Raw genomic sequence first — 24,083 nt, 5'->3', positions numbered from 1 at the left:
TGACACTTGATAAAGAGATCAGACCGGTCTCAAAACACGTTGTGTCTGATTAATAAATGTTGTTATTTATTTTGGTAAACATTTTTTCATTTCCATTGGACCTGCGCCCAGCTGACTCATACTTGGAGAGGAGATGTATTGTCGTATGTTTGTTCCTGTGAGGATCATATGGGAGTGGCAGTGGTCCTGATTGCATGCTTACTCAAGAGTTGTGCCTTGCAGTTAGCACAACTCGACTAGGTGAGAACCTCCATTATTGACTCACCTTTGTTACCTGTCAGAATTATGCTATGGGGCACTGTCTTTTAGTCTGTTTGTAATATTTTAATGTTAGGTCACTATTAATGACTTCTTAACGAATATAGCTTTTATTCAGGTTTGGGTGTCAGTGTGATGGTCACAATTATTTAACTCTTTGGCAAACAACACAGAGCACTGTAAAACTCAAACAGGGCTTCAGAAGGTATTCGCTAAGAAGAAACATAAAAAGCGCTGATGTGCACACTGATGACATGGAAACTGAGCAACAAGTGCATAGCTATGGCTAAATTTTTAATATAGTATCTGAATGCTGAAAAAGCGCTACAGGAATATTTTCTCCATTACTCCCCTGATGAAGCTGTGGTAAATCACAGTAGTAGCAGTTGCAGAATTCAATTGCTTAAAAATATGTTATTTATTTATTTATGTATGAATAAGTATCTTTGAATATTTTTTGTTGCTTTATTTACTTGCAGAATTGTTATACTCCTGGGCATAGTATATATTGTACATTCTGTGATTTTTTTTTTTATTATATTGATTATGTCTTTACATCTATGGGTCCATACATAATATCTATCATATCCAAGCATAATTTTTCTACTAGATGCACTCTGTTTTCTTGCATACTTTGCTTTCCATTTTTGGTTGCTAACACTGAAATTAAGTCTTACTGTGACAGTATATACAGGTAATATTTTATTGATTTGTTTGGGCTTAATATGATAGGTTAAGCTTTTCTGTGTAGGTAATTCTTTTTTTTTAACCAGCAAAACTCTGTCCCGTTTTTTATTTTTCCTAATACACGAGTGTACATTTACACTAGTATCTAAATTAAAGATATTTTAAATACATATTTATCCTTGTATGGAGTTAGCAATTTTTTTTTCTTAATGGGAAGACGGACATCCAATGCACACAATGCATTGAATAACTGACGTTTTTACCGTCTTTTGTAAACAGCAGATGTTTTTTTATTAATTGTACAAACAGCAGTCATTGCAGGGGAAGCAAGGCAGCTAAGTAACCTCCGTTATTTTAGACTCAAGATAACGGATGTCATTTTAAAATGGAGCTAGAAAAATTTTGTGTGAACATAGCCAATGTCTGAAAATATTTGTTCATTCATGTATTGATTATTTGGAAGATTATGCAGCAATAAATTTCACAGAAGGTGGATTCTATATCCCATGTAGCCATGTCTTTGTACTTTGTATCAATGCTTTGTGTATCTAGTCATTATGTGTTTGTTCATGAAGGTCAAGTAGAAGCAGTATGTGATATGGCATGAGTGTCTAGATATGGTTTTCTTGTGATAATACTCCACTTGGAGCATGTGATAAAGGCTACATATTATAAAGACTCCCCTTTGCTTTGTTAATTCCTTTAATAATGCAGTACATATGTCATCCTTGCTCTTTTAGGTCGTACAGTAAACAAATGCATTAGCTTCTTAATATTTATTACAATCTTACAACCATATGTGACTACTCCAGACTATGCCGGTTGTAAAGCATTCATTTTCCGTCAGTTAATTAAATGTCACAGATTTGGCACTTCTAAACCACAAATTATTTGATTTGCTTTCTCAAGGATTTCCAGTTTAAAACTAGCACTCATCCCAGCAAATTGAATTAATTTGAAAGAATGTCAATTAATTCCATATTCCCCTGCTCAAACATTAGGCAACATCTGTTGCATATAAAATAAGGACGTACTTTATTAAACCAAATGAGCCTTGGGTGTTTTTATTAGTAATAAAATAGCTTGGGAAACAAATATTAATATTAACATCAATATCCAAAAGCTAAAAAGAAAACTTCTTCGAAGTTTCACCAAATAAGTATGAAAAGTCTAAGTCTAAACTTCTGAGATTGGAAATGATATGTCGCTGCTGCCACAGTTTCCACATCCTAATGCTGCGCTTACACAGAGCGATAATTCACCCGATCGCACGATGAACGATTTTGAAGTAACAATTTTTTTTTATAACAATCAGAGTTTAGACGGTATGATATATCGTGCGGAAAAATCGTTTTGCGATCGCTTAAGCCTATATTGCACATAGGTTAAATAGGTGAATTACTGTTTACACAGAACGATCTGCAAATTTTTTGCGAACGACGATTTAAGCACATGTTGTAAAATCAAAATGAACGATTTCTCGCTCGTCATTTGATCGTTCGCTGCCTTTACACAAACTATCGTTCGAATTCGATCGTTATTGTGCAAATTCGAACGATAATTGTTCTGTGTAAACACAGCATTACTCTACAAAGTCAATTGAGTCTTGAGCTTTTACAGCTGAGTCATACCTAAAAGTCTAGTTGCTTAGGATACACTGTATATAGGAGCAGAGCCCAGCGCATGGCACCTGTACAGCAATGCTCAGAGTTTGTATGGCTTCCTCAACAGGGAGCAATACAGCACTGCTATATACTATAGGTTTTATTAAACTCATTGGGGGAGATTTATCAAACTGGTGTAAAGTAGATTTGTCTTAGATGCCCCTAGCAACCAATCAGATTCCACCTTTTTTTTTTCAAAGACTCTGTCAGGAATGAAAAGTGGAATCTGATTTGTTGCTAGGGGCATCTAAGACAATTCTACTTTACACCAGTTTGATAAATCTCCCCCAATGTGTACAGAAATTGGGGGCATTCAGACGCTTTATGCATGGTCTGTAATTATGGACAATGTGCAACGGAACAGACTTTGGAGTTCCTGACATCATCATTCATTACGATGCCAGGAGCTCTGAAATCTTTGTGTTACTGTAGTGACATGGTATTTCAATTTTGGAGCTCCCGGCATCATAATAAATGATGATACCAAGTCCATTCCATTGTACATTGTCTGTAATTACAGATCATGGTAGGAATGTGTGAATGCCCCCATGATCTCTGCTAGAAGCAATATTAATATGGAGTCAGAAAGAGCATGCAAAATGTATTTTTACATGTAACCCAACATAGAAAAGCACAATATAATGGGACACAGATGAAGCTATACTTGAAGCCTCATATTAGTCCCGTATTATATAAAATAGCTATGTGCAAGAACCTTAACAGTCTTTTCAATCGGTCACCAAATCTCAAACAACCAGTCTGTCTCCGATTGAAGCAGAATCATTGCTGAACTGACTATGACTGAATATGACTTTCTTTCTCTTGTACTTATTATCTTAGGCTGTGTTCAGATGCTGTATGAGACCGGCCTTTCTGTGACCCATTTGGGTCACGGAACGGGCAGTCTCAAAAAAGATCATACCGGCCGGTACTGAAGTCCGTGTGCGCACACATCAGGACTCTCCACTGCACGCAATGTAGCGTGCGGCTGGGGCTAGATATATGAAGAGTACCAGTGTCCACTTAATCTAACAGTATCTAACAGCTGATAAATATGGTACCCATAGAAGTCCTTGGGTGTTTCTTGTACCTTCCATATGCAACAAAGTTCATGTAGTACAGTCGTGTATTGCTGAGTATTACGGATTTGTATCAATCTCTGTGTTCTGCTGTTTTACTCTAGTACCATGCACATGGGGCCTTCCTTGATGGTTATATAGTACTTCTAATAGACAAATCACTCCATCCTCACTTGTTTATATTGTTAACTTAATTCCATTCTAAAAGCAATACAGACATGTTAAAATCCCTAACCATTTTAAACTGATTTAATATATCTGAATTCACTCTGACAACTCATCCTAAAACTATGTGACAGATGGAGGCAATAAACATCTTTGATATTTTTCCATGAGCGATGAAAAATGAAATCTGTATTACGGATAACTTCTATAACACAGAAAATTTCTCTTTTTATCTTCTGTAAGAATTGGGCCATATCATTGTTACATGTGTTTATTCTTTTATTTTGAATACTCTTTTTGTTGGACTAATGATATACCATAAGTCCGCAGTAAATGGGATCATTTCAATGGAGCCGTGTGTAGAGAATGGTTCTAACATTTTCAATAGCACTGTTATATAATTTGTTTCATAGCTATTATTTCTTTTTTTATAGATTTTAACAGTATTTTAAAGCCATTATCTTTAGGCTACTACAGTCTGTCTCAGGTTTCATTTTCTAAAACAAAATGCACTTGACAAAAGAGAAGAATTATAACTTTTAGGTTTTAGAAATGAAATTAAAGGGGTACTCCGACGAAAATATTTTTCTTTCAAATGAACTGGTTTCATAAAGTTATATAGGTGTGTAATTTACTTCTATTTAAAATTCTCAAGTCTTCAAGTACTTATCAGCTGCTGTATGTACTGCAGGAAGTGGTGTTTTTTTTTCCAGTCTGACTCCAGTGCTCTCTGCTGCCACCTCTGTCCGTGTCAGGAACTGTCCAGAGCAGGAGAGATTTTCTATGGGGATTTGCAACTGCTCTGAACAGTTCCTGACATGGACAGGGGAGGCAGCAGAGAGCACTATGTCAGACAGGAAAGAATACACCACTTCCTACAGGACATACAGCAGCTGATAAGTACTGGAAGACTTGAGATTTTTAAATAGAAGTAAACTACAAATCTAACTTTCTCAAACCAGTTCATTTAAAAGAAAAAGATTTTTCGCTGGACAACCCCTTTAAACCTTATAAAACAGGATTAATAAGAAGTACCTATTGGTGAGAGATATAACTAAAATAAAAGTTGAATTAACAGGTTAATTTTTTATTCTCAAAGCCTAGAAAGGACATTTCACGAACATCTTTGCAGAATTTGTTTTTAAGAGCCGTCAGTGGTGAATGATATATTTGATATATCTAATATATAATGATATATCTGTGTTAAATTTTATTAACCTTTAATTCAAATCCTGGTGTCTTCCTATCATTAAAATAATATTAAGCTGAATTCCTAATCTAACTCAATTAAAAATAAAATTAAATTCAAAAATAAAATAAAATACGCTGTACCTATCTACTAAAAGGCTCTTGCTGTTTTCTGTGGTGCTGCTTTGTAACTTACTGTTTCCAATAGATATGGCCATTAAGGGTAATCATAGCTGGTGGCCTTCTCCCAATCAATATTATCTACAAATCTATAGAAGCAAACTTCATAGCGAGTTTTACAGCAGTTCATATAGTTCCGTTTTATAATGCTGGTATTTGGTTCTGTGGCCATGTGGCCTACCCCCACATCAGAAGTGTTAGTGACAACATGAGATTTAGTGACGAGCCCAGGGCTCAGGGTCCAGGGCATAAACACTGTAGAATCATATTATTATGACCACCAGCCAATATCTTGAGTAATAACCATGTGCAGCTCCGACAGTGGTTAGAAGGGCTGGTAGTTACTTAGTATGGTCCTGGTTGGTTGTCACAGGTATTGGGAGCCATGCTAAATGCAATGCATCCCACAATTGCTGGAGGGTGTGTGGGGAAGGATCACAGGGTGAACACAATGATCAAGGGGGTCCCAGAGATGCTCGATTGGGTTAAATCTAGGTGATTAGGCTATGGTTATGCTCTTGGTTATGCTCTTCCAACCAATATTAGACATTTCTAGATATGTGACATTGTCTTTCTGGAAGATTCAATCAGTCCCAGAGATGTTGAAGTCTTATACATGGAATCGCAATGGTGCCATTTGTCTACTCCAAATACACTTTCACCCCAGCACCATGTAAATAATTCACAAAATATGCAGTTTCAGAAATACTGCCACCCTAGGGCCGAAAGCCAATAACTATCCCTTTTGCAATAGTCTCTTTTACCCATGACACAAAGAATATGTATGCAGACAGCCTACTGCACACCTTTTCCCGCCAAGCGAGGTCGTGACATGTGACTTCCTTTATGAGTTACGCACTGTTGACCTCGAGAGTGGGATGTGGTTGTAATAATGTGCCTTGAATGTGTATTATACTAAATATTGCTCATTTTTCATCGCATATAAGTTAAAGGCTTTACTAAACACTGGTGGAAATGTTTATACAGCCACTTTCCCCATAACCTTGTTCCCCCTGACCAAATCCTTTGCAACGGCATAGAAGATTTTTGAACGTAACAGGGGCAATTGTTGGGTCAGAAGGTTTGTTTCCTCATTTGTGTGAACTGAGAGTAAAGTCAGGACTGTAGTAAAACACACCTCAGGAAGGCAACTTAGCTCAACCTTGTTCCTGATTTAGTCCTTTCCAGTCTCTATGGCAAAAAAAAAAAAATCTGGACCCCAGACCAAACCCCTAAACTATTAGGGTGTTTTAAAAAAAAAAACTTATTTTTTATTTTTTTTTTATTTCCCATTTTACTATGTTAAAAATAATCCTGAAATTTTGCAGTTTTCAATTTTATCACTAAGCCTTAAGCTAAGCTAAGTACTGTAGCTTAAGCTAAGCTACATAACTGCACTGGTTACCCATTAAATCCAGAATGCCCTTCAAGCTCCTCACCCTCACCCATAAAGCTCTTCACAACTCTGCCCCTCCATCATCCTTCCCGTGCTCTGCGGTCTGCAAGTGATCTAACCTTAACATCTTCTATAATCAGAACCTCTCATTCCCGCCTCCAAGACTTCTCTCGTGCTGCACCAGTTCTCTGGAACTCCCTACCCAAAGACCTCAGCCTCATACACAATACCCACAGTTTCAAGCGTGCCCAGAAGACTCATCTCTTCAGGCTCGCTTATAACGTTCCCTAAACTTGTTTCCCCCTTCTGTTGTTTCCCTTGCTCTATCTCTGACGGTTCCTGCACTCTATATGTTTACTTGCAGTCAGATATTGGCGTTGTTACAGGCTCATCCTGTATTTCTAACTATGTACAATGGCTGGACCATGGACAAATAAAGCACTTATGCCTAGTGTCAACCCAAGTTGTAGTTTGTAAGCTCCAACGAGCAGGTCTCGTTTATACTTTGTATTTTTATGTTATTTTTATTGATTCTAATTATTTAACTGTGTATTATGTACCTCTGTACTGTATGCATAAAAAAGCGCTGCAGAATCTGTTGGCGCTATACAAATAAACATATTATTATTATTATTATTATTATTATTATTATTATTATTATTATTGTTTACCCTTTATACAGGTCACAGAGATCACAGAGCATTTTTACAAATTCACCCCATACAAAGAATAGGGTGTGGAGATGCTCATTGGAGAACATTTATTAGGACTGGCATATGTGTAAGCCAGTCTTAGATAAAGCCCGGCTCCCATTCAACACACAGGATTTACAAAGAGGTGCAATGGTATACCATTCCATTTAAAATTAATCTCTTGCAGATTGAATCCCATTGGAACAGTTTCTAACTCAGTCACACATGCACAGAGCTGCTTCATACTTTATAGGAGCTGCAAGAAATATCAGGGTGCAGTGCTCTCACAGAATATGAATAGAGCAGCAATTGCGTGTGAGCAAAGCTCTTCTATTTAGTGGGTAGAATTGGGTCTCCATATTCGAGAGTGGTTGGACTCGCTAGTGATCAGTAACTTATCTCCTATCTTAAGGCTGCGTTCACACTATGTATATTTCAGTCAGTATATTCTGTGTTTTTAATCCACTCCTGGTTTTGGTTGCAATACTGACTGAAATATACTGTACTGACTGAAATATACGTAGTGTGAACGCAGCCTGAAGGTTAGAGGAAAACTTCTATTCCTGGGAACACCCCCTTTACCATAACAAATGAAATGCCATTTAATATAATTATAACATATAGTTAAAAAAATGCATGAAATGAGGGTAAGATAGAAGACTACAATGATAAAAGTGAGTAATAAAGGTTAAAATGTTGAATGCACTACACTGAGCGTGTATAAGAATGGTTTCATAAAATATAGCTTGGAGCTAGATAAGAGTTGATAAAGAGTTTCTCTAGAGATCACTGAAGACACTGCAGATAATAGTGGAGGAAGGCATGCCTTTAGAACATATGAAATATTAATTTGTTACAAACATCAGTTGCTTCATGGAATGTAATTTTAGTAAATTGAAAAATGCAATACTATGTAAATTAAGGAAAGAAATGTAAAGTCAAATAGTCTCTTAAAGGGATAAACAGGATTAACCAATATTTCATCCTTTAAATGTTATATTTTTATCTTACCTTTTTAGGCTATGTTCACACAACGTATGTTTTGTATAAATCACGGCGGTTGTTGCAATTTGCAATGACGACCGTGATTTACACAAAACAAAGGTTGCATTGTAAATGAATGAAATCCCGGCCGGAGTGTATACAGAGTATACGCTCAGGCCGTGATTCTATCCAGCCGAACGAAAAACTGACATGTCAGTTTTCTGCAGCCGCTATTCATTGAATAGCGGCCGCACACATAGGTCCGCTCACACATTTGAGCGTGCAGCTCCAGCCGCATGCTCCATTGTGTGCAGCGCTGAATTGGGATGTGGGCGCATCCCAATTCATCAGAAAGGAAGATCATCCGGCCAGTACTGCAGTACCGGCCGGAATGATCTTCTCTGACACCAGCTGTTCTGTGACCCGGCCGGGTCACAGAACGGCCGGTGTCTTATGCTATGTGAACATGGCCTAATACTACATAGACAGCCCTATCCATATCATTATTATTAATGTTTTTTTCTTAATAATTGTACTACTGTTATATGAATAGTATATCCTGCTTTAAATACATTCTCAGCTTACCCTCTATATGGATAAAACACTTCACTTAACTAGAAGGTACAATTAATTTTCAAGATAATTCATGGAAATAGCTGTCTTCTAATGACTATTATTCCAATAAATCAATTTCCTCTTCTTGACAAATAGGTGATCTTAAAACCCAAAAAAGAGGCATTCAAGGTCAGTTAAACTCCCATGATAAATTGATTCTATTATGTCTGGGTTAATAATCACTTCTAAGTTCCAATTTAAATAAATATTGCATTCTACACTTCTAGCAGGCAAAGGTTATTTTCACTTGAAACTCTTTGGTCTTATTGATTAATTGTAATAAGTATGAACCATCACACAAATCAATGAGTAAATATCATACATATCTATACTGTATATGTATATTTTTTTTTCTCTTAGTAAATACTGGAAAGTTTATCACGGGTCTGTGAACCTGCTGCATATTACACAAAATTGGAATTGTTGCAACAATTTGGATATCAGTAAATTTGAAAAATTAAGAAAAAAACAACAACATAGCATATAGCAATGAGGTTACACCCAGTGTGGCTGCCAACTTTTACCCAACCTTCAGCACCAATGTGAGTCCATAAAAATGATTTCTAACCTCAGCATCCCCTGCCTGGTACTCGCATGGTTAATCATAGTTATGATGCGGCAGAGGGGGGACGGCATGAGGGACAGCAGGAGTTGGTCGGCCGGCCTCCCGAAGATTACATCACTGTCAGAAGAAATGTAGACAGGGGTCGACACAAATCAGGTATGTATAATGCACTACATTTCCTGGTCCACGGGTGGGGGTCGGGAACACGGGGAAGGGGGCCACTCACATACATAACATACATTACAAAGTTGTATAACTTTGTAATGTGTGTTATTTTGTGAATAATTTCTTAGCGCCGCACTACCCCTTTAATATTCTTATGCCTAGTACTTACAGAGGTCTTTTGGTCACTATTTTAAACCACCTTTTGTCAGAATGTGGCGGAACTCTCTGCCACGGAATCCCGCCTGCCTCAGTGTCATGCAGTCTGTCTATGGGAGGGCTCGTGCACCTCCTCTCTCCGCGCCTTTCCGTTTAAAGAATTGACATGTCAAGCAGAGGTGCGCAGGTAGTCCCATAGACATGTTCTATTTTACTCCAAATTTACTCTGTGTGAACTGGCCCTTACTCTGGATACCCAAGAGTGGTGAACTCATGGCTACTTACTTTACTTACTTTATTATATTTTTTTTTTTTTTTTTTTTTTGCTGCTTTACTGAACAGTACATAAATAATGCATTATCAACACTATGTATAGCATTAGACATAATTTAATTTTAAACTTACCTATGAAGAGCTGGCTGTAAAGCTGTAAACGTATATGACCATCAGAGGGAGTGGTGTATGTTTTTTGGGGTAAGTTGTCCACTTGCAGAGAGGCTTCTTTGATGTTTCTTTCAGCTTTCACAAAATGCCACTGGCTGTTATTTAAATGAGTTGGTGAGCTTACTCGAACCTCTACGGGGCCATTCCCAACATCAAACGAAAAAACAACATCTGTTGGAGCTAAAATTAGAGATATTTTTCAGCTAACCACACTGTTCATTTAATATATACTTTATAAATATTTCAATGTATTAGTTTTGGTTAGAATTTATTTTTTTGTGCCTTTCATTTACCAACTCCTGAATGTTTAGTAAAGAGTTCTGTTTTATTTTTAAAGCACCATAAACTTTCATGGTTCTGTATGTATAAAATACACTAAAAACAAGTACAATCAACATGTACTTAATGAGAGACAGGCGGCAACCTGGTACAGAAGACAAAAGGAGAGAGACCTTCTAATGAGGTCTACATTTTTTAAGACAAGAGGAAGGAAGCAGAAGGTGAGTATACATAAAGTTAAGTATTAGAGACAGGTTTGTTGCTGATTGTGCATTTTTTAGGGGTAGATTTTCAGGTTTGGATGGTGGAAGAGTGAGGGTTTAGCAGATGGGAACACATTCTGAACAGAGAGGTAAAAGTGAACGAAATGAAAAATTATGGGATTTTTTTAGCTATATTAGGTCAAAGGTAGATGAAAATAAACAGATGTCTCAGAAGAGAGGTTAAGAAGAGGAAGTGATGTGCAAGTGGTTGACACTAAATTTACCATTGGTAATGTATGAGTTGATTAAGAAGGGGGCTGAGTCTGTGATGCCAATGCAGCATGATTTTTAATAGGAGGGAGTGGCCAACTGTCGAAAGATAAGGACATGTCTAGGAGGAATATATTAAAGTAGTTAAAGAGGCTTTTGCAGCTAACAGATCATTAGTGACTTTCGCTAGGGTTGTGTCAGCAGAATAGAACGGTCTGAAGCTTGATTTTACAGTAATGGTAGGTGGTCAAAAGAAAACTGGATGTGATGTGGGATGACAGTTTAGGTAGACATGTTTCAGTAACAAGATAAAACAATGGCTGAACAGAGAGAATAGGTCAAGCAATATTTTATTAAAAATAGATGAGATGTCTTTATGTTTAAATGAAGAACTGAAAATGCCAGCATGACTACTGGTGAATCATAAACTGAGTCTGTGCAACAAAGAGCAGAACATGATGAGCTTTATGCAGACAAGGAGTTTGCAATATGGGCAACGCTTTGACATTGTTTAATGCCATGTTCACGACTTGACACAGTTAATGACGTAGTGATTCAATAAAGACCAAAGAGAGAATTCATGAACCATGCAGCCCCCACAAACTGCAATATGCATAGAAAAAAATTGTATTATTTATGTCTAGAATGGTACTTTAAGATAAATGAAAGGTTTTGTTCCATTTTAATATAAGTGTAAACTATAGCATCTTTCTAAAGTCTTATTTAAATTTTTGTTTGCATAAGAAATAAAAAAAAAAAAGCATAATCAATAAAGAACACACCAAAAACATGGAAACCAAAAGGAGGAAAGGGAGGAAGAGAAGGGAGAACGAGAAAGAAGGGAAGGAAATCATATAGTGAAATGCAATAGGAAAAGCTTAAATTATTGTTTCATTGCTATCAAAGCTCAATTTCAATTCTCACAGTATATGTCTTTCTACTGTAATTACAAATTATAGCAACCCAATAAAATTGGTAACAGGGCAATGGCTGATGATGTTTGTGCTGTGTTAAGGCCTTCTGTCAGTTGACATGTAATCTCTTTAAATCTCTGAAGGATGGCTGGAAGGTATCCCTTTGTATAGGTATACAGTAGAATACAATGAAAGAAAAGAGCCCTGGGGAAGCTCAGATGTAACTGTCTATACTGTATATGAACAGTTACCATGTAAGGCTGCACATATATAGTAGCTGTCCATATACTGTATGGACTGTTACATAATTTAAGATATAGCACTCAGATAGAGAACCCTACTCTCCTTCTATGCTCCCTCAGAGTGGATGTATTGCTGGCAGCCAATATTTTTATGTGACCGGTGGCTGTCTGCAGTAACACCCCTCTGCGGGCAGCTCAGAAGTAGCCATCACGCTGGTCACATGGAGGTTGAAATCTGTCATATAATGGAGACCTGTATGGTATGTTGGAAGGTTTCTCAGTGTACAAGCTAAACACGGCACAAAAAATTCTGCCTTATACTCAATGCTTAAATAAAATAAAATAATAAGAAAACAAACTCACATTCCAGTTCTATCCTGATAAAATCTTTAATTCCAAGATTTTCCAAAAATAGTCCAGAGGGCGATGCAGTTTTGAAGAAAAAGGAAACATCTGCACTAAATTCACCATCAAAGGTAGGAAAATGCAGGTAAGATGATACTGTGTTAAATGAAGCTGAATTCCAAAAACTTCCTAGGCAAAAAAAGAGAACATTGACTGAAGCATTGTGCAAGATATCAGGTAAGAGAAAAAGCAGAGCATTCCGATGACTGTATTGCCCTTCTTCTCAAATTGAGCCTCAGTATGCATTATAATAGAGAATGCTAGCAGAGCTAAGAGGAATTTCAAAAGCAGTACAGCAACCCTGCAGACACTGCTGTTAGAAAACAGGCACAATCTAAACTTTATTCTGTCAGTGTAGAAACTAAAGGCCCTATTATACAAAGTGATTATTTACTGTATTTGGCCAATTACCGGCCATTATGGCCAATAATCACTTTATGTAATAGAAGGCAACGACCAGCATGTTTCAACATGTAGAAAGACAAACGACTAAGATAGCAAAATTCTGCTGCCGTTGCTCCATGTAATAGGAGTGTCGATAGCAGACCATCACTATCACCCCCACGGCTCACCGCCAACTCCCCCCCCCCATTCGCACTTACCTGCTTTTTTTTTGCACATGTAATAGCACTTGCAGTGAGTGGGGAATGAGGAGCAAGCGAGTGCTGATCTGACAGGTCAGCACTTACTTAAGGCCGTATTCAACGGCCCGAGCCTGAGGAGCAAACGAGTGCTATTAGCACTCGCTTGCTCCTCGTTTCCTGCTCTCTAGTGCCGCTATTCCACGCGGAGGCAGCGAGCGGTTAAGTCCGGCGGGGGGGGGGGCTGTCCAGGTGACCGCTAATCATCTGGGCAGCCCATAGCATATGGCAGTGTCTGCTGCCGACGCTCCTATTCCATGGAACGACGGCAGCAGATCGTAGCTATATAAGTGGTTTGTCTTTCAACATGTTGAAAGACAAACGACTTCAACGATCAGCTGACATGAACGATGTCGGCTGATTGTTGCCTCCTATTCCATGGGACGATTATCGGCCGTAATGGCCAATATCAGCTGAATACGGCCGATAATCGTTCCGTGGAATAGGGCCTTTACTCCCGGAAACACCCCGTGTTAAAAGGGCTTTATGCTGCTGTTTCCCTGGCTCATGGTGTCTTAACAGCGAGTGGGGTAAATTTTGTTTGTTCTGTTTATGTGAGTTTGAAACACATAGAAAAAAAAAATTATACCAACTATCGAGCAGCACAATCAGTTGCAGTGAGTTGCATGTTGCTTTTTGCTTAATTCTTTGTAACAACAGTTTCACTCTTTAGGTTTCTTCCCATTCTCCAAAAAACTTACTGTTGCGTTAGGTGTCATTAAACCGGATCTAGAGGGTGTATGTATTTAAAGAAAATAAAATATCAATGGTTTGAAAAACTTTTACTGTATAGTCCCCCGTAAATGTTAAGAAATAAATGCCCTTAAAGTGAACTAATTATTCAGGGCATCAGTAAGGTTATCCAGTCCCTACTTTATAAGATATCCCTATTCTCTGTCCAATCTTCAGAACCAATAAATGCTAACACACCTTGTTATAATAAAAAAAAAACCTCCTGCCTTGTGTTCTCCTAAAGTCTGACCAACTGTTAAATCACTAACATTACATCTCTCCCACAAGTTTGGATTTTATTGATTCCCTCAACTGTGACTTTATCTATCTCATTAATCAGCTCCTATTATTACCTCCTTCAATGAAGGCAGCAGGTTACTTCTTATCCATGGCTGAGAGCTCCATCTGTTATTTATGTCTAAAAGACGCATAGAAAGTATTGTATGTGGTGCCTGCACTAAATGCTCGTTCGCTTTTCTTCCTTCATTTACCTTAATTCACCCTTCCATTTTACAACACGACATCACCATATTTATCAGCCGGCAATGAATTTGCTTCATTACCATAACATTTTTTGCCTTTATTAAAAATAAATAAATATAAAAATTGTAAAGTCTATAAATTGGCAAAGAAGCAGTTTTTTAACCAGATATATACTACCTCCAGTGATAGATACTGTATTTAAAGCTTTAGTGCTTATTTTTATTATATTTGATAAACAGGGATCCTTGGACTAAATTTAGTGTAAGGCTATGTTCACACAATGTCAAAAATAAAGAAAAGGCGGACGATTTTGCTATTTAAAAAACGTCCGTTTTTGCCGCAATTTAACTGACTGCAATGGCAATGCATTGAAGTCAATGGGAAGACAGACGTCCAATGCACACAGTTTATTGAATAACGGACATTTTGCCGCGGACGTCAAAATAATGAACATGATCATTATTTTCGGACGTCTTTTGCAAACAGCGGATGTTTTTTATTAGTTGTTCACACACAGTTTTTCTTTTTCCACCATTCTTTCTCCTTTTTAACTATTAAATTCAATAGACTTTTCCATTAAGACACACCCAAAGGCCAATTAGTAACCCAAACTAGAATAATGTACCAACAGCCGTCATTGTACTAAGAGAAGGTTAGACAGTTGGGCACCATTTAAAATTACGTCCGTTATTTTGAGGCTTAAATAACGGACGTCATTTTAAACAGTGCTCAAAAGACGTTGTGTGAACATAGCCTAATGCATTTGTTTGCATCCGTTTTTGATCCGTTTTTCCATTGACTTCCATTATAAAAAAAAAAAAACAGATCAAAACGGATGCGTTTTTTTTACACACGATAAAGTACTGTTGACACTACTTTTTTGACTGTTAAAAATAACAGATTCGTTAAACGGATTGCAAAAACGCAGTGTGAACCCACCCTTACAAAAGAAAAACCGTGAGAACAAGTAAAAAAAAAAAAAGTCAGCTGTTTGCAAAAGACGTCCAAAAATAATGATCATGTTCATTCCTTTGACGTCCGAGGTAAAAACGTCCGTTATTCAATACATTGGACACATTGGACGTTCGTCTTTCTATTGACTTTAATGCATTGCCATTACAGTCAGTTAAATTGCGGCAATACTGGACTTTTATATATATATGCCGCCTTTTCTCTATTTTTGATATTATATATCAGAAAAAAAATTAATAAAAAGCGATCCAAATTTTTCTTTAACACCAATATGATACCAATAAAAACTAGAGATCATGGCGCAAACAAATGACACCCTAACCAGCCCTGTAGGTGGAAAAATAAAAGCGCTATGGCTCTTACAAGGCAGGGTGGTACATTGCTTCAACTTGACCTGGACAACATCCGTGCTTCAATGACCGTTGGCATAAAGGGGTCAAACCAATACATATTTTTGGTGCTTGCGTCTGATGTTTGTTTGTTTGATTGGTTGGTTTTTTAGCTGCGTTCACATACCCTATACTTATCTTTCTATGGTGAGAACATTAAAAGTTGATGTACATAGTTACAGGTATTTACTACTTAATTCATGCGTCATAATGACACATCAGCAGATCTCTGAAATGAAGAGGCATTGTGCACTATTGGATGTGAATGGCGGTGTCCTCCTTGAAGAGATGGATTTAATAAATACACGCGTCTAACTAACTTGACTCTCCAAAGAGAGGCAATTACAGCTGAAGGGGCATAGTTCTCAGCGCAATACTTCTGTCTCTTTGTTCAGCAAACAGTAGGGGACCTAATAACATCAACCATTACTAATGAAAAGTTTTCTAAAATGACAGTTATACTTTAAAGCCCCTTTAAGACGAAACCAGTTTTTACTTTAAAGAGTTCAATCCAGGTAGGAACTGAAAAATTTAGCTTTTGATATTAAAGCTTTACAAGCCATCAATGTTTCTTGAACCTAAATAATGATGTGAAGATATAGAGATCCTCTGCTGTCTCCTAATAAGTCTTAGTTCTGTTCCGCTATAACAACAAAGCAGTTCCGCAGATTTTACACAATTTTACACATGAATATTCTGCATGCAGGATACTAAGTAGAGATGAGCAAACCTGTCGTCCGAACCTGAGTGTGGGGCATTTGATTACGGGGGGCGGAAGAAGTTGAATGCAGCCCTAGGGAGTCCTGAAAAACATTGATACAGTCTATGGCTATGTTCACACAACGACCCATAAAAAGAAAAGGCGTTCGCTTTTTCTATTTAACCCTTTAAGGACATGGCCCATTTTCGTTTTTACGTTTTCGGTTTTTCCTCCTTGTGTTTAAAAGGTCATAGCACTTGCATTTTTCCACCTAGAAACCCCTATGACCCCTTATTTTTTGCGTCACTAATTGTACTTTGCAATTACAGGCTGAATTTTTGCATAAAGTACACTGCGAAACCAGAAAAAAATTCGAAGTGTGGTGAAATTGAAAAAAAAAACGCATTTCTTTTATTTGGGGGAAATGTGTTTTTACGCCATTCACCCTGGGGTAAAACTGACTTGTTATGCATGTTCCTCAAGTTGTTACGATTAAAACGATATATAACATGTATAACTTATATTGTATCTGATGGCCTGTAAAAAATTCAAACCGTTGTTAACCAATATACGTTCCTTAAAATCGCTCCATTCCCAGGCTTATAGCGCTTTTATCCTTTGGTCTATGGGGCTGTGCGAGGTGTCATTTTTTGCGCCATGATTTGATCTTTCTATCGGTACCTTGATTGCCCATATACGTCTTTTTGATCGCTTTTTATTACATTTTTTCTGGATTTGATGCGACCAAAAATGCGCAATTTTGCACTTTGGGATTTTTTTGCGCTGACGCCGTTTACCGTACGAGATCAGGAATGTGATTAATTAATAGTTCGGGCGATTACGCACGCGGCGATAGCAAACATGTTTATTTATTTATTTATTTGTTTACTTTTATTTAAAACCTGGGAAAAGGGGGGTGATTCAGACTTTTATTAGGGGAGGGGGCTTTTTACTATTAACAACACTTTTTTTTTTTTTTTTACACATATACTAGAAGCCCCCATGGGGGACTTCTAGTATTTACACTGTGATCTCTCATTGAGATCTCTGCAGCATAGATATGCTGCAGAGATCCATGAGATCGGCACTCGTTTGCTTTCGGCTGCTGCAGCCGGAAGTAAACGAGTGCCGAGCCGAGGACGGCGCCATCTTGGACGCGTCCCCGGCCGGCATCAGTAACGGAGATCGCTCCTCCGGGACAAGGTCCCGGAGGAGCGATCTCCCCCACTAGACACCAGGGAAACGTTGCCTCCGGTAATCGGAGGCAGCTGTCAACTTTGACAGCTGCCTCCGATTAGCTAATTAGCGGGCACGGCGATCAGACCGTGCCCGCTAATAGCGGCGGTCCCGGGCTACACGCGGCACCCGGGATCGCGGCACTTCAAAGCGGGGCCGCCGCGCGGCCCCGCTTTGAAGTGCAAGTGAGGACATAGGACGTACCAGTACGTCCTATGTCCTTAAGAGGTTAAAAAGACGTCTGTCATTGCTGCAGTTTTACTGACTGCAATGCAATGAGGTCAATGGAATGACGGACATCCAATGCACACAGTGTATAAAATGACGGACGTTATCTATAGAGATGATCAAACAGCAGAAAATCTTAGTTTCCAGGCGGTACCTGGGCTGTCCCCTCCTTCCTCACGGACCAGGAAGGCATCAGGAATCAAATGCGGAAGGTCCGGCAAGGTTTGAGTTCAACTAGAACCCTAGTGGAAGGTGTTGGCGTCCCTCTCCCCTCTACCCCGCACTGTACCTACATGAACGTATGAATTGAATAAAGCAAGCATTTTTACCGGACCGGCTGAGTGCACTTGGATTTTTCCTCTCTACAAGTACTGCATTTAATATCATTCAGCTCTGTCCAACTGTTGCACCACCGTAAGGTAGTGGCTCAATTAGGAGCACAGCCATATGCATACAGCTGGTGAGGCTACTACCATACAAGAAGCCTAAGTGGTGCCGACTCTCTCTGCCTATACTATGACTGAGAACCTAAAATTTTCCACTGTTCGATCATGCCTAGTTATCTACACGGACGTCAAAATAATGATTATGTTGATTTTGACGTTTATTGCAAAAAGCCAATGTTATTTTTTTGTTGTTCACACAGTTTTTTTTTTACTATTAAATTCAATGGACTTTTCATTTAAAGACACACTCAAAGGCCAATTAAGCGACCTAAACAAGAATAGTTTACCAACAGCCGTTATTGACGGGTGGCCAATCCTCAATTGAGCTAGAAAAAATATTGTGTGCTCATAGCCTATGGCTGTTTCCACCTTTTCTAAGCAGGTATAGGGTGCACCCAACTTCTTTAGCAACCTGTAATCAAATGTTTGAGGCTCGCTCATCTCGAATACTAATGTGATATAGCTGTAAGTGCTGTTGGACTTGGAATGGGTTTAAATGTCTACATTTTTATGTTCTTCCCTATGACACACTCAATGGGGGAGATTTATCAAACTGGTGTAAAGTGAAACTGGCTCAGTTGCCCCTAGCATTCTAGATTCTACCTTTTATTCCTCACAGACTCTTTGGAAAATGAAAGGTGGAACCTGATTGGTTGCTAGGGGCAACTGAACCAGTTCTACTTTACACAATGTTTGATAAATCTCCCCCAATGTGTTCATATGTAGTAGAGGTTTTTATTATTATTATTATTATTATTATTATTATTATTATTATTAGACTTTAAACATTACAACAGGTGCAAGTTTATATTTGTATTTATCAAGGGTGTTGCCCCTATTTTCTGGTAAACATATGGTACAAGTTTCATATAAATAAGTTGTTGTTCCTTCCTTCTTGCACCTTAATTATAGCACCTTAATTATAAGTTTTGTCTTTTTTAGTTTACTTTCTTAAACTTCATGTCATTTCAAGGATTTTTCATGTAACTTGAGACTGTCTGACTTTTTGATCTTGTTTCTTAAGTGCATGAATCATCATCCACTAATTGCTTCTTTACCCTGCATTTGACTGTGAATTGCTACCGCTCTATACCTTCACTTAATAGAAAATGTTATTCATGTATTTTTTTCTTTCTCTAAACCCACATAAAGAGTGCTCTTCTAGTTAGACAATGTTAGGAATGCAATTATTTTAAACATTGTCACATAAATCCAGACAAGTAATCTAGCATCCACTGGTCCAACAATTGTTTCTCATGGCAGAACTACCTGGATCATCTTGTAAGAAAAATGATCTTTGTAAAAAAACAATGACACCCATGTCAATTTAAAAAAAAGGCACTACTGGCTTTATGCTCAGACAGTTACAGACAATAGATATTACCATATCTATTGTCTATAGCAATTGTCTATATCCATTTCCAAATGAAGTCAGTCACTTTTAGGCTATGTTCACAGAATGCTGTTTTGTGGCAGTTTTTTTTTTTTTTGGACAGCTGTTATTATGATTATTATTTGCGGCTGTAATGATCAAAAGATGTTCACTTTTGCATAAAAAAAGCAGAAAAACGACGTGTGAACAAAAAGTGATGTGTGAATATTCCGCTGCAGAATCCAGGCGGCCTCCGTGTCATACAGACAGTCTATGGGAGGCGTGTGAGCCTCCCATAGACTGCCAGTACGACACAGAGGTGAATTCTGCCAGTTTTACTCCGTGTGAACTTAGCTTTAGACTTTATTGGGATCAAAGATAAACATACTGAATTTTGGTGGTCACTAATTGCCTTAGTCACTAGTTGCATTAGTTGCCTTCTAGAAGTCTAAATTAAGGCGCTGTATAAGTATAGGGCCTTTTAGGCATCTGCAAAATACTGTCCAGACCTCGGAGCTCCTAGCATCAGCATTTATTATTATGCCTGGAGCTCAAAAATTGTTTAAATATTCACGCTACTGTACTGACAGAGTGTGCATGCAAACAAGTCACAGCAAATACAGTGATTCATCCATTATCATTCTGCTGGCAAATACATGTCCAAACCCTTGTGATTACTATGATCTCAGTTTAAATGTACAGTTAGTGGTAGAAATTTGTGGGGGACATTTATGAAGGGTCTGGCAGGGGCATAAACCAGGGAAAAGGGCGGACAGGGGGACTTGGGGGGTTGTGGCAAGGTGGGGAGGATTCGAGGCCATTTATCAAGATTAATGCCTGTAGATTTGTTGCACTGGGCACAAGACCGGACGGGTTTAAGAGGCAATGTAGATTAGGTCAGTGTTGCACACCTCTCGCTAGTTGGTGCTCAGTGGGTTGTGGTTCTTCAACCATGCATACCAAAGCGTAGTAAAATCCACGGCACTCAATATTATGCAGAAGTGATAGTTTATTTTACAGTGATAGACAAATAATGTATACTCCGACCAATATGAAATACTATGCAGTGGAGACCATAAATATAAAGCAAGCTTTCGGCCCTTCCCGGACCTTCCTCAGGCTAATGGATCTCACAGTAGTCAGTCTGTCTGGAGTCTGCATGCTCGAGTCGATCCGAACCCGAACTTTCAGCATTTGATTAGCGGTGGCTGCTGAAGTTGGATAAAGCCCTAAGACTATGTGTAAAACATGGATATAGTCATTGGCTGTATCCATGTTTTCCAGACAACCTTAGAGCTTTATCCAAGTTCAGCAGCCACCGCTAATTAAATACTGAACGTTCGGGTTCTGATCGACTCAAACCTGAACCCGGTTTGCTCATCTCTAGTATGAACCTAATAGCACAAGTGTATAACAGTGTTAAATAGCCCATAATGTCCTATATAACACTGTTAGGAGTCACCAAGGAGTGTATTTCTCAGCTGTTTTTAAGGAAAAGCTGTCAACACTGTGGCAAAATGTATGGCTATGGGTGGTATCCAATGGTAACTAACAGCTTGTTTAAAACACACTGCAATTACAAAAACAAAAAAACAAAAAGAATCCCTTTATGATGGAAGATACCTGCCATTGTTTATACATAGATGTTTAAATTCATAGAATGGAATAAGCTCACTCTCCACATCAGACAATGCATCAGCAAACTGGATCCTTGAATATGAAGCACGGACAAAGAGTTGGGCCAACTCCCCGTGTGTATCCAGTAGATGAAATAAACAATAGTTCCAGCAACCATTTACATAAAACTTCAAGATTTTTTTGGAGCATTAAAAAATGCAAAACCAGCATGTTTCAGTGTTAACAACTTCATTTACCAAGTTTTAAACTTTCAAACACACTGGTGTTGCATTCTTTACATGCTACAATAAAAGCCTGAAGTATGTACCTGCTTTGGCTTTAGTAGGCAGAAAAATGAAAGTTTTATTCTCCTGTTTGAGACAGGGAGAGGGGCCGCAACTAGTCATGTGGGCAGGAAGCAGCCCAGTACTAGTCACCGCTCTCTGCCACTAACGGGTCTTTTTCACAGCAATTAGTGTACCAAAATGGCAGCTGAAGCTATGAGCATAGGCTTATCTAGTGGCTCTGACTCTATACTGCTTTATCATTAGCTGGGGGTGCAGTTTGCAAAACATTACATGTTACCCTGAGGTCATTTCTCAGGGTACAGGTTTGGCTCACTCATCTCTACATTGCAGTTAAGACAGAAAAAAAATAATGTTTGCACATTTACTAACTGTGGGACCGATATTAGATAAACATATCATGTGGTTGCATTTCTAAAAGTCCTGGATTAATCGCTGGTCAAATGACCCAACCTGGCTGCATCAAAGATCCCAATGATCGGCCTGGAACTTTAAAGCGTAACTGTCATTTCAGGGTCATTTTTTTTAAAACATTAAATATCAATAGTTCAAGCGATTTTAAGAAACTCTGTAATAGGTTTTATAAACCAAAAGAGTTTCCTTCTGTACTGAAAAAGCAATCTCCCAGCCTTCCCCCTCACTACAGAAGAAGCAGGATTTCTTTGTCCATTATGTGGCTATGGAGAGGGGAGGGGCTGTTAGGAGTGACTGAGCACGGAGCAGTCCTGCACAGCACAACACCCTGCAATCTTCTCTCAGTAAGTTCATAGATAAGCACTAACCTTTCTGACCCCAGAATCCTGCGTTTTAGGTGCCCAGACAGTCTACAAACAGCTGACGTTCATGTCACCTCTTCCTGCTCCCTCATCTCCCTCAACCGCTCCCCCCTTCATAGGCTTACAATGGAGAGAGCAGAGCCCGTCTTCACTGGCTTTTCTGTAATGAAGACGTGTTTGCCTGATAATGCACAGATAAGAAGTCAGGGGGGAGGCTGGGAAATTGCTTCTTGAGTACAGAAGGAGGCTTTTTTGGCTGATAAAACCTATTACAGAGTTTCTTAAAATCGCTTATACTACTGATTTCTGCAATAAAAAAAAAAATATGACAGTTACGCTTTAATAATATAATATGCATGTGTAAAACTGTCCTACAACACAGCAGAGACACTGATAGCCACATAGTATGGTTAGTGTCTCGAAGTAAAAATCCACAAGAGACTCAACATATAAGCACTGAAATATACTTACTATCCCCCCAGCATTGCAATGGACCAAGTTTATAAGCGGCCTCTGAATGTGGTCTGTCCGTATCAGTAATCACAATCTGGGTGACAGGGAGGTGATCTTTATTGGACAAGAAACCTTTGTCACTGGACCTGAAATATGAAGCATTATATTCATTAATATTAATTCTCATCTAACAACCTTTATCTCAAGTAACACTACATATTTTATATGTTATCTCATTACAAGCAACCCCTTCTAGATTACAACGGCCTGATCACTCCCAACTGGAGAAAACCCCAGTTTAGGATCCTTTAAATGTACAGATAAATCACTTAAGCGCTCAATTAGCGAACAATTGATGTTTTTTTTATTTTAAATGCCTAACATTTACAATTTTTAAAAAATGGATTCTTGTTCGCTAAAGATAAGAAGATAAATCACTATAAAAAGTAATTAATGTTATCGTAATTCCATTTGTTCATATGATTGTAATTGTATATATATGTATATAAAGTGAAAAATGAGCATTCACATTGAAAGACTTGACAACAACTAGCAGTGATTTTGAGGTCATGCGATCAACAACATACGAACAAATTTTCTTTAATAGTTTGATCATTGCCAATTTTACACCGGAAGATTATTGCCTAAATTATTCAAACAATTTAATGATTTTTTGCACTATAATCAACCTGTATAAAAGGCCTTATACAAACATTTTCTCTTACAAAGCATTTTCCCAGTCTGGATCATTAAGGTACTAATGTCCATATGCTCCAAGGGACATGAGATGTCTTTATAAGAGGACCCCTAGAAAGTGTAATGCTGGAAAGGGGAGGGGCTTGCATGGCGGGCTGAGAAGACGTGCGGCGCTGAGCTCCTGCGGCCCTGACTAACATCCTGACTGCCATCCTGATTACCGGCACCCAGAAAGACACCCAGAAGTTGCCCCAGGCCCCCTGAACGTACCGGAAAGGATCTGGGGTGCCTGCTGACAGTCTGAGCGGCTCCATTCGGTCCTGTGCCCCTGCGGCCTTCCTGCTCCTTGGTTGCGGCCGCCATCTTCCCTGCTGGAGCGCACTGGGCGGACTTGACGGCAGCTGTTCGGGTCCCTGTTGGGCCGTTTTCCTGCTGTTGGAGGGGACCGGAGGTAGGCTCGGTGGTGCCCGGATCCTGGCTCTGCTC

The 24,083-nt window shown here is 38.6% G+C and overlaps 1 protein-coding gene across 1 annotated transcript in view; it reads right to left on the bottom strand.

Annotated features, from left to right (window-relative positions):
* Nucleotides 1-24,083, bottom strand: part of CNTNAP4 (contactin associated protein family member 4) — a 199,697-nt gene that overhangs the window by 32,448 nt on the left and 143,166 nt on the right. The window contains exons 15-17 of the mRNA XM_069963476.1: nucleotides 22,920-23,047; nucleotides 12,510-12,680; nucleotides 10,200-10,418 (exon numbers count right to left, since the gene is read on the bottom strand). Coding sequence (XP_069819577.1) covers nucleotides 10,200-10,418; nucleotides 12,510-12,680; nucleotides 22,920-23,047 — 518 coding nt within the window. The remainder of the gene's footprint in view (nucleotides 1-10,199; nucleotides 10,419-12,509; nucleotides 12,681-22,919; nucleotides 23,048-24,083) is intronic.

The sequence above is a fragment of the Dendropsophus ebraccatus genome, chromosome 3 (genome assembly GCF_027789765.1).
Source record: "Dendropsophus ebraccatus isolate aDenEbr1 chromosome 3, aDenEbr1.pat, whole genome shotgun sequence".
In the NCBI taxonomy this organism is placed as follows: domain Eukaryota; kingdom Metazoa; phylum Chordata; class Amphibia; order Anura; family Hylidae; genus Dendropsophus; species Dendropsophus ebraccatus.
This window is presented reverse-complemented; position numbering and strand designations above follow the sequence as displayed.